Below are 11,034 nucleotides of genomic sequence, written 5' to 3'. Positions count from 1 at the left end.
GAAATGTAATAGTGGAAAATCTCGGTCGAGTTCGTTAGTGAGCAATTTCCGACCAATGCGGAAGCTTTATATATATATATATATATAAACGCTCTAGCTCCCATAATATGTAAATTATCATAACAGTTTGAACATATTATAAAACTCGTAGGAGAAATAGCAAAAAACTTTGTCCAAAAACATTTTTAATAAGAGCAAACATAAATACAAGGGGGGTGGGAATACTAGGGTTGGAGGACAAAACATTCATAATTCCCTTAATATGTACACTATTAAATCCGTTCAGATTGTTTTTAAATTGTATAAATACTATCTAAAAACTTTTGTATGAAACAGTATTCATACTACCAACCATAACTGCAAGACGTGGAAAAAAACAAGAGTTGAAAGACAAAAAATAATTATAATTCCCTTAGTAAGGACACAACCGAATCCGTTCAGATTGTTTGTAAATCTTGTAATTTTCATCTAAAACTTTTGTGTGAAATAGTTTTAGATAAAATAAAAAATTTCTCCAAGGGGTTGAAAAAAAAATATAGAATTTTAAATATTCATAACGTCCGTACCATTTACACTATCAAACTCGTTCCTATTTATTGTATGACCTTTAATTAGTATCTACAACTTTGGTCTGAAATAATCATTTATACAACCTACAGTGAGTGCAAAGGGTGGAATAAACAGTTGTTGAAAGACAAAAAAAAACTTCATAACTCCCTTATTCCGCACACCATCAAATCCGTTTAAATTGTTTGTAAATCTTGTAATTTACATCTAAAACATTTCTCTGCATCAATTATTTATAAGAAAAAATATTATTGGAAGGGGTTGAAAACCTGGGGTTGGAATAAGAAACTAAATAACACGTTCCTGCTACGTACACTACCGAATCCATTCCTATTTTGGTTTAACTGTCTAAATATATACTACAACTATCTTCAAAATAAACTTTTATCTAACTAACCATTACTGCAAGGGGTGGAAATAAGAAGGGTAAAAAGTAAAAAATATATATATTTATGAAATAATTTTCATAGCTTTAACTATCAAATCCTTATAATTTGTTTTATGAATCCTAAATTTATCTAAAACTTTACTTAAACGAATTATTACCTTAAAACAGAAATTGAAATTATAAAAAATTCCATTTTTCTTAGTATTAAATCCATTTGAATTTATTTTAAACCATATTAATTTATATTTAACCTTGGAACAAAGCAAAAATTTTATATTGTCGCGTAGCTCAAAATTATCATTAATTTATTTAATTAGTTTATTTGTTGAAAATACAATTTTAAATTCTTTTCGCTAGTTCGGGACTTGGTTTCCCTCACGCTAAGATGGGGTAACACCTTTGTTGGATTTGGGTTTGCGGGGGGGGCTGGAAGAGTGCGAGTCTTGCACGTCTTTGTCTGGGAACGCAGGCGTGACCGCGTTTCAGCCAGGCCAGCTGACACGTTGTTTGCTGCAGTTCCAGAGAAACGCGGCGCAGACTTGTTTGTCGTTTTTTTTTGAGGCCAGCTGAGAGCGCAGATTGTGCGCAGTCGCCGTGCGCAGGCGAGTGTCGCAATCTAGCGGCCGGTTTTCTGACTACGTGGGCAACCTGGCGCGGCCGACCGCGCGGCCGGCTTGTTGTAATAACTTTACGTGTTTGTAAAACACAGGAAAACTTCCCGTCAGGATGTTTTCCCCGTAGGGGTTTTGCGGCCAAGAAAATAGCTTAAAAGAGATGTAAAATGTTTTCGCGGGGCGGTAATCCTGTGGAAGGCTGTCATGCTGCCCGGCCGCGCGGCGACTTGGTAATGGTTAGGTGAGTGCTATCGGAAATGGCGCCTGAGTGATGCCGGACTCTTAGCCTTCAGTGTTTCTTCGTAGTTAACTTTAAAAATTCTCGTTTGGTGTATTATTTGCTCTTATAAATAATTTGTTCTTAGAAACTTAGTGGTTTTAACGTGTAATACGTTGAGCACTACCGTTCCCTTTTTATTTTCAAGTATAACTCGGTAATTTGTTTGCATCACGATCCTTGTCTTTTCATGTAAATGATGACGTTATAAACTTAAACTAAATAATTTCTAAAATCCGTTTCAAGGTAGTGGATGTTCTTAATAAATTTTAAAAATGAAGTTGTGGAAGAGCTAATGAAGCTTGGTATCACTGGGTGGCCTGGAGGAAATTATTACGATTATGTTAATGTGTTAGTACTACTAAGAAAATCTTATATATGGTTTATTGTTTTTCTGTCGGAATATCTATAAGGCTGGTAGCGGACATGGAAGGTGCCTCATTATTTGTCAGCTTTATTTAATTGTTATAAATAAATGTGATTGTTCTATTGTTTTTAGGTTACTCTTATTTTTTTCTCAGTATCCTGATTTTCTATTCTTGTATAAGAATACACCTACTAAGATTCAATCCTCAGTGAGATGCTCTATGGCTAGTTAATGTTTTGAGTTTCTTATGTTCAGAGCTACATTTTTGAAGAATTGAACCCCCCCTCTGAAAGTGAGACGTGACAAATGGTGGAGGCGCCGGGTAGTAGGTATAAAGAATGTTGGGATACTGAAAAATAAATTAAGATAAGAGTGTTAGGTGTGGTCTAACATTTTGATTTATTTTAGTGAAGAAGAAGAGCATGCAGTGCAGCTGGTGTATTAAGATTGATGTGTTTATAGGATTAATTGTGTAATGATAATAAAATTTATTTTAGGTTATTTCAGGAAACCAGTGGGAGACCAGGGATGGCTGTATTTGTCTAACAATAATTAATTTAAGGTGAAATGTGAAATGTATGCTTAAGTTAAGGACTAATGAAAATAATTTAAGGTGGAGTCTATTAGGGATGGCTAGTAAATACACAATTGAAATATTGGATGACAAAGTAAAAAACCCTGAGAACAGTGATAGTAGTTCTTCGTCAGATGATGAATCATTGAAAGTGTTAAAAGATAAATTAAGCGACATAAAACCAGAATTGAAAGATCAGAATTTAAACATGGAGACAGGCAGGTGTTTTGTGGACCCGGGATATTTTTTTGGAAAGAGATGTGAGGAGGTTGAGGAATTTTTAAAACAGTTTCGCAGAGCAGCCAAGGTAAATGGGTGGAATGAGCAAAAATGTTTGTCATACTTGCCTACATTTTTGAGAGGGCCTGCTTTAAAATGGTATGACAGCTGTGAGAGCACATTGGAGAATTTAACTACATTTGAGGAATTAGCAAATAAATTAAGGGATGCGTTTGTGAGAGTGGGTCACATAGAGGACTTAGAGTTAAGATTGCAGGCGCGAGTACAAGCAGTAGATGAACCTTTCGAGTCATTTGTGTACGACATATTGAATCTTTGTAACCGACTTGATGCTAAGATGAATGAAGCTAGTAAGGTTAGATATGTATTGCGTGGGTTAAGGCCAGACATTGTAGAGAAAGTTATGCTTTTCCCAAACAATACTGTGGAACAGTTACTAGGTAATTTGAGGAATATTGAGGCAGGTCTGTATTACGCTAAAAATCATGAGAGGACACAGTGGGTAAATTCGAAACAGGAACAAGTACCTATCAGAAATCTTAAAGAAATTCAAACACCAGAAAGAGAATTGTCATCTATCAACACGAGAATTGAGGACAGTTTGATAGAGTTTAATAAACAATTAAAACAATTACGCGGGGAACTGGATACCATGAGATTACAGGCACAACCAAAGTCACAGTTTAGAACTCAGGGAGGAAATTACAAAAATAACAGTACACTAACACAATACCATCGAAATCAGAACAACAATTTTTTCAGGCAGACCCCAAGTAATTCATTTCCAAAAATAACTGACAGACCACAGTGGACCTCAGATGGTAGGCCGATTTGTTTAAAATGCAAACGACCAGGTCACTTGATACGAGATTGCAAAAACGTCACAACAGGGAAACTAAATAGGGCGAGAGTCGGTCGGGGTGACAACTCGTCCCTTGTTAACCAAATGTCTCTTTTACAAAATGACGGTATTTTAAGTCAGAAGACAAAAATGTTCGGAAAAGAAATCCCCGTTTTTATCGATACAGGAGCTGCGGTATCACTAATTGAGGATAGATTAGTACCGAAAAGTTGTTGGAAATCCGCAGAACCAAGAGGTTTTACAGGAGTCTCAGGAAGAGTTCAGAAACTTAATAAGATGGCCAAATTAAGATTTAAATTAGGACAGTATGTTTATTCACATGCGGTAGGTCTGGTGGAAGCCCCAATAAAAGGGATCATTTTAGGATGTGATTTTTTAACCAAATATGGAGCAGAAATTTCTTGTAAGGGAGGCCAGAAAATGTCATTGACCATAACACGTCCTGATTGCTTCGTAAATACCACAAATACCGAAATAAGGGAGGTTAAAAGCCAAACCAAAGTAAAAAGAGACAAAATTCAAGTAGATCAAAACCAAAATCGGGTTAATCATAATGTAGGTCAGGATGGAACACAGGAGTTAAGCCAAATCGAGCCAGAAAATATTTTCAGGTTAGGTTGTGTGACAGTTCACAATCATGTTAGAGTAGAGCCAAGGATGCATCATCTTATCGAAATTAATTTTGAAGGAAATAATTTACCTGATGAGGTGCTGATAGAGCCTAAGGAGGATATTTACAACAGATATTCTGTACTTGTACCTAGGAGTATTGTAAACAGAAAACAGCATACTCACATTTGGGTTACTAATACTACTAACCAGTCAGTTACTCTTCATAAGGGAATGAAATTAGGATATTTAAATGAGTTTGAGGAAACACCCAGTATCGAGAACAAAGAAGTAACTAAGGTATTACAAGCTAGAGATAAAAATAATGTCGATTTTGATGTGTCTAAATTAAACATTAATCCAGAGTTACCAGAGGAACAAAAAAACAGACTGGTAGAGTTGTTGTATAAATATCAAAATGTTTTCAGTTGGGACCCCAGCCAGATAGGGAGAACAAAAGAGGAAGTAGTTTTTCTGGATACAGGGGACAGCACACCCATATCATCTGTACCTTATCGAGTTTCTCCTGGGGAACGGGAAATTATTCATAACATAGTACAAGAACACATTAAAAATGGGATTGTGAGACCCTGTGACACGAGTTGGTGTTCACCAGTTGTTCTTGTTAGAAAAAAAGACAACGATTATAGGATGTGTGTGGACTACCGTCGTTTTAACACTATTCTTAAGGATAATAAATACCCCCTTCCTCGAATAGATGATTTCTTAAGTCACTTGACTGGTGCTAAGTATTTTACTCACTTGGATATGAATTCAGGATACCACCAATTGAGAGTAGCTGAACAGGATCAGGAAAAAACTGCATTTGTTACCACCGATGGTACTTTTTGTTTTGAAACCCTTCCTTTTGGTTTGAAAACCGCTCCGTCAATTTTTCAGAGATACATGGATAAGACTTTGGCAGGGTTAAAGTGGGGTTCATGCTTAGTCTATTTGGATGACATTCTAGTAGTGGGCAGTACGTTTAATCAACATCTTGACCGATTAGAACAAGTTTTTAAAAGGATGCAAAATGCTAATTTAACCTTGAAACCGTCAAAATGTACCTTCGGTTATTTTGAAACCGATGTGTTGGGACATTTGGTTAACCATGAAGGGATTAGACCCCACCCCGATAAAGTAGTAGCAGTGAAACAATTTCCTACACCTAAGGACCAACGAGGGGTGAGAAGCTTTTTAGGCCTAGCTTCTTTCTATCGTAAGTTTATAGCAAATTTCTCTCAGATTGCGAAACCCTTGTCGACATTGCTAAAGAAAAATGAAAAGTTTATCTGGACCGACAAGCAAGAACAAGCATTCCAAATTTTGAAAGAAAAGCTGATTTCTTCCCCCGTGTTAGCTCACTTCCAGGAAAACCAGCCCATTGAAATACATACAGATGCTAGTACCTTAGGGATAGGAGCCACATTGTTACAAAGAATTGATGGAAAATTACAACCTATTGCCTATGCCAGTCGAACTCTCACGTCAGCTGAGACTAGATATCCTATAACTCACCTTGAATGTTTAGCCTTGATTTATGCTTTAGACCAGTTTCGGCCTTACATTTACCTGAAGCCATTCAAAATTGTAACCGATCATCATAGCCTATGTTATTTGAATCGTTTGAAATTTAATGCTCATAGCGCAGGAAGGTTAACCAGGTGGGCATTGAAATTGATGGAGTATGAGTACACTGTATGTTATAGTAGTGGAAAAACTCATGTACATGTAGACAGTTTGAGTAGAAATGCTGTCAACACAGGGACAGCCCTTGACGAAGAAAAATCCCTTGAGTTACCTGTTTTTGTGATGCATGATGTGGATTTAGCTAAGCTGCAATATTCTGATGTGAGTCTAAGACCTTTAATTTCTGAGTTGACTCAACCGTCAGGAATCGATAATAAGTTAAGCCGACAAGCGAAAAATTTTTCTTTGCTGAATGGTGTTTTGTACAAAAATAACTCTAACCCAAGTGGTAGAGACAAGCTATTAGTAGTCCCAGAAAGCTTAAAGGCTGAAATTCTGAGGGAAAGTCACGACAATCCCACTTTTGGCGGTCACTTAGGAGTAGTTCGCACCGCAGACAAAATTATACGTCGTTATTATTGGACCAATATGCTAAAAGAGATTCAGGCCTATGTAAGGAGTTGTAGGGGATGTCAGGGGAAAAAGGGAGTTCCTCAAAAGAAAGCAGGGTTATTAGAACCATTACCTATCTGTGAACCTTTCGAACGTATTGGTGTCGATATTTTAGGCCCTTTTCCAAAAACCGTGTCAGGAAACAAATACATTCTTGTTGCTATTGATTACGGTACTCGATGGGCGGAGACTAAAGCCACCCCCACTAGTAACGCCAATGACGTAGCTAAGTTTTTACTAGAAAACATAATTTGTCGCCATTCTGTACCATGTTCCATATTGACAGATAGAGGAAAAGTTTTTACTTCCAAAGTCGTTAATGAATTACTTAGGTTAATGGATGTACAAAGTTTGAAAACCTCAGGATACAGGCCAAACACAAATGGATTATGTGAAAGATTAAATGGAACAATAGCAATGATGCTATCTCAGTATGTGGCATCCTCACAACGTAATTGGGATGAATATGTACCCTTGGTCACTTTGGCATACAACACGGCGAGGCAGGAAACATTAAAATTTAGCCCATTTGTGCTCATGTATGGTAGAGAACCTGTATTACCCTCAGATGTTCAATTAAGTCAGCCTGTAGAAGATGAGGACAGCCTTCGACTGCGTACTCGTTGGAAGGAGATCCTGCGACAGTCCAGAGAGAATTTAAAGAGACAACAGGGTATCGATAAAAAAAGGTATGACCGCAGACGACGAGCGGTGACCTATAAGATAGGACAGGAGGTTATGGTGTACACACCTGTTCGAAAAAAGGGTTTGTCAGAGAAACTATTGCATAAATGGTTCGGTCCTTATGTTGTGGTGGACAAATTGTCTAATAACCTGTACAGGTTAAAGAAGACGAGTCGAGGCAGAGATGTTTACGAAGTTACAAACGTAGAGAGAATGAAAAATTTTTACAGTGTATAAGTTATGATAAGTTATGTAATAGAGATTTTTTTATTGTGGTTGTGGATAACTAAATAAAACAAAGAGAGAGAGAAAAAAAAAAAAATAATTCGAAAGTTTTGTAACACTTGTAAACAAAAATTGAGCGTGTCTAATATTTAGTTTTGTATAGAATTTTTACAGAGTCTTAAGGCGTGATCATCTTCCGTACTGACGATGAGGATGCTACACATCGTCCTGGTGCTCCTGCAGCTGGGAAGCAGCAGACAACATCGACCGCTACCTGAAGGAGCAGTGGGGGTGGTTGCGGGAGCGCATTTCGAGCCGATACCTCAGGTAACATTGTACACTTCATCGGTACCAGTAAATTTTAAGGTTGCTTGGCCAATGCAATTAGATGACATTCAGGATAGTATCAAAGAAATCACTTCTTGTCCCTCCAATAGTTCAAGTGAATGGTGTGTTATTTTCAAAGAATTAAAACATAGCTTAATTTATACTGACATGCTAATTAATAAGGTAAACGAAGCAGCAGGGGATGACGTATTGGATTTTCAGTCTCAAGTTCGGGAAAGACGAGGGTTAAATTTCATTGGAGAGTTTTTTCATTGGTGTTGTGACATTGCCGTCAATAGTCAATTGAATAATCTTTTCCTAAATGAACAACAAATGTCAGAACACATAAACAAGATGGAATCACAAATTTTAAACACTCATGAGGCACTGGCAAATATGAGCAACACTATTTTTGTTATAAACGAGGGAATGACCGGAATTCTAAAAAGAGTACAATCAAAATTCACAAATTTGTCTGATTACTTAAAAGACCTCCGAGAGACTATGGTGACTAAGTTTTCAGGAATGGTTCAAGACATAGGACATTCATTCCAGTTTCAGGTACTGTTGGCCTCTCAATTAGCCAAACAAGCGCATACATTTACAAGACTAGAGATTCTGGACCAGTGCCGGTCAAATAAAATACCTGCCATTGTAGTTACACCAGCTCAATTGAAAGAGAAATTAAATATGCTAAATGAAATTCTTAATAGGGATGGTTATGCGTTGTCCATAAGTGTATCAGAAGTTCAGAAATATTTTAATTTACCCATTTGTAAATGTCAAGTCCACAAGGAAAATTTATACCTTCAAATTAAAGTACCAATTGTTAAACTAAATTCCAATTGGAGATTGTTTCAGTTCGTCGCAGTCCCATTTCAGTGGAAGAACTCAACTTGTCATTTGGATCATGCTCCGAATTTTCTGGCAGTGGATGGAGACCATCTAATCACTATTCAGGGTAGAAATTTATTAGATTGTAGACCATTTGAAGATAAATTGTGTTTTGTTCCCAGGTTCTCCGGAGATACCCTAGGTAGTGCTTTGTGTCCAAAGGCTCTTTTTCAGGGGATTACCGTTGAAAATCTTAGTACCACATGTGCGTTTCGATGCCATTCCGGAAACCAACTGATGATCACCCAGGCTGGACCAGAGCGGTACTTCCTAACAAACCCGTCAGGAAAATTAGACTTGCAATGCATGAAACATAACAATGAATCTTTATTTTTAGGAAGTGGAGACATCCTCGGAGCTGTAGATATAGAAGTACCGTGTGATTGTCGTTTGTATTTAAACCAAGAACTTAAAATTAACGAGTTGTATCCATGTGATGCGTTAACAAAATCTAAATTTCAATTGGTACATGTAATACCAGCTGCTTGGACGAAGTTACGTAAATTGAAAATTTTCCCTCATCCTACGTCAACACATACAGTTTTTCCATCCTTAATGGATTGTTTAGATGAAAATTGGCCAACTCTAATACCACATTTAAATTTTTCTTTGACAAAGTTTGAAACCCCTTTAGACCCGATTCATTTAAGAGAACCAGAAAACGTACCAAGATTTGTAATGAAAAACTTACAGAGTATTGCGCTTTCCATTGTAAGTAGTGTATTATTATTTATTATTATTAAAAATCCATATCTAGTAGGTATTGGAACGCTACCAAGAGTATCCGCCTTGGACAATGTTACTACCCTTGGCATAGAAATAAGTGTAACTGTAATTACTATATTGGTAATAGTTGGAATGTTTTTAGTTCTGTTATTAGAATATCTGAGAAATCGGAAACCCCTCAGTATGTCTGTAGAAATCTCGACTACAGTAGAAAATGCTGTTCCTTCTACCAGTGGAAAGGTAGAATTAAAAGACATACTAGCCAGAGATAATGGTTGTGTAGCTAAGTTATCCAGTGAAACTGGGGAGGAATTGAAAGTAACCATTTCCATTTGTGATGATCAGTAGTGAATGAATTTTGTTCAATGTAAAGCTTTACCTACGATTAGAAAAATTAGAATTTGATTAATGTTTATGTGAAGGGGCATGCGCCCATAAATAATTTTTATAGAACCAAATAACGATGGAGGGAGAATACCAGGTTCAATAAGGGGAATTATGACGTCAGGACTAATCATTGAGAAAGTGGGTGGGATCCTTTCCGTATTCCCATTTTCCACCATAACCCCCCCCCCCCCCCCCCTTGTGTTTTTATTATTCAAGAAGTGACATTGATAGTTTTCGTCAATCGAAGAGAATGACTTTTGAGGCGGACTTGTTAAGGGCAATTTCGAAAGGAGTGCTGTGGTGCAGCTCCATCCAGAACTCTTGTCCCTTCTCGAGTTGGGAGAAGGCGCGTCGTTAAGGGTCAGCCAGATACCACGTGGGCCAGTTGGGAGAAGAGGACCTGCTTCTACCCATTGCTGCGGGCTGGTGCCCGTATCGTCGAATCGTGTGGTGATGCACGATTACCAGGAGTATCAGCGGTTTGAGAGTGGCCATGTCCAAGGACAGTGATTACGCATCGCGATAGGGTGTGGCCCCCCAAACAACAAATTTATCGAGAAGACTAGAATTATCCATCGTTTGAAACTACTGACCTGACGTTCAAAACAAAGTGTATAGCAAGACAAGGCCAGTGTAGTTATAAACTTTCAACCTACACGTGGACACAGTCAAGTTTTTGTTGTAAATTTTCCTATTAGGTACCTTACCTTATCCTTCCTCTACGAAATGTGGGGGGTAGGCTTTTCTTCAAGATGTTGAATATTGCAGATGAGTTACGAGTTTAGTTTTTGAATAGTTACTTGTTTTAAGAATCTTTAAAAGTTATTTTTGTGTTGATACCTGGTATGACCCTCCTTGGTTAGTTGTGTTGATCTATGTTGATCTCATGAATACTTCTTGATAAACACATGAAAATACGTCATTAACTTAAGTAAGATAATTTAATTGTTTGATTTGTTCACTATTATTTTGATGTTTGAGAGTTTTTTTTTTTAGTTGTTTGTAATTGTATGACTCCTGATGCTGCTCATGTATTTTGTGTAGGAATGGTGTCGTGTACCGTGGATGACGAGCAGTTGGGATGAACGACGTCGGGATGAACCGGCTGGGAGAGGCAGAAGTTGGAGTGGGGTGTGATTCTGCAGCTCACA

At 37.4% G+C, this 11,034-nt stretch overlaps 1 protein-coding gene across 1 annotated transcript; it reads left to right on the top strand.

The window, feature by feature from the left end:
* Positions 1-1,651: 1,651 nt before the first annotated feature.
* LOC134537918 (uncharacterized) lies at positions 1,652-10,365 on the top strand. The gene is made up of 2 exons (XM_063378878.1): positions 1,652-1,810; positions 7,713-10,365. Exon 2 carries the CDS (start codon positions 7,757-7,759, stop codon positions 9,842-9,844), a length of 2,088 nt encoding a protein of 695 aa, XP_063234948.1. The 5' UTR covers positions 1,652-1,810; positions 7,713-7,756; the 3' UTR covers positions 9,845-10,365.
* The last annotated feature ends 669 nt before the right edge of the window (positions 10,366-11,034 follow it).

This window comes from Bacillus rossius, chromosome 12, assembly GCF_032445375.1.
Source record: "Bacillus rossius redtenbacheri isolate Brsri chromosome 12, Brsri_v3, whole genome shotgun sequence".
Taxonomy (NCBI): domain Eukaryota; kingdom Metazoa; phylum Arthropoda; class Insecta; order Phasmatodea; family Bacillidae; genus Bacillus; species Bacillus rossius.
Note: the sequence above shows the minus strand (reverse complement) of the source record. Positions and strands in the feature narration are given on the sequence as shown.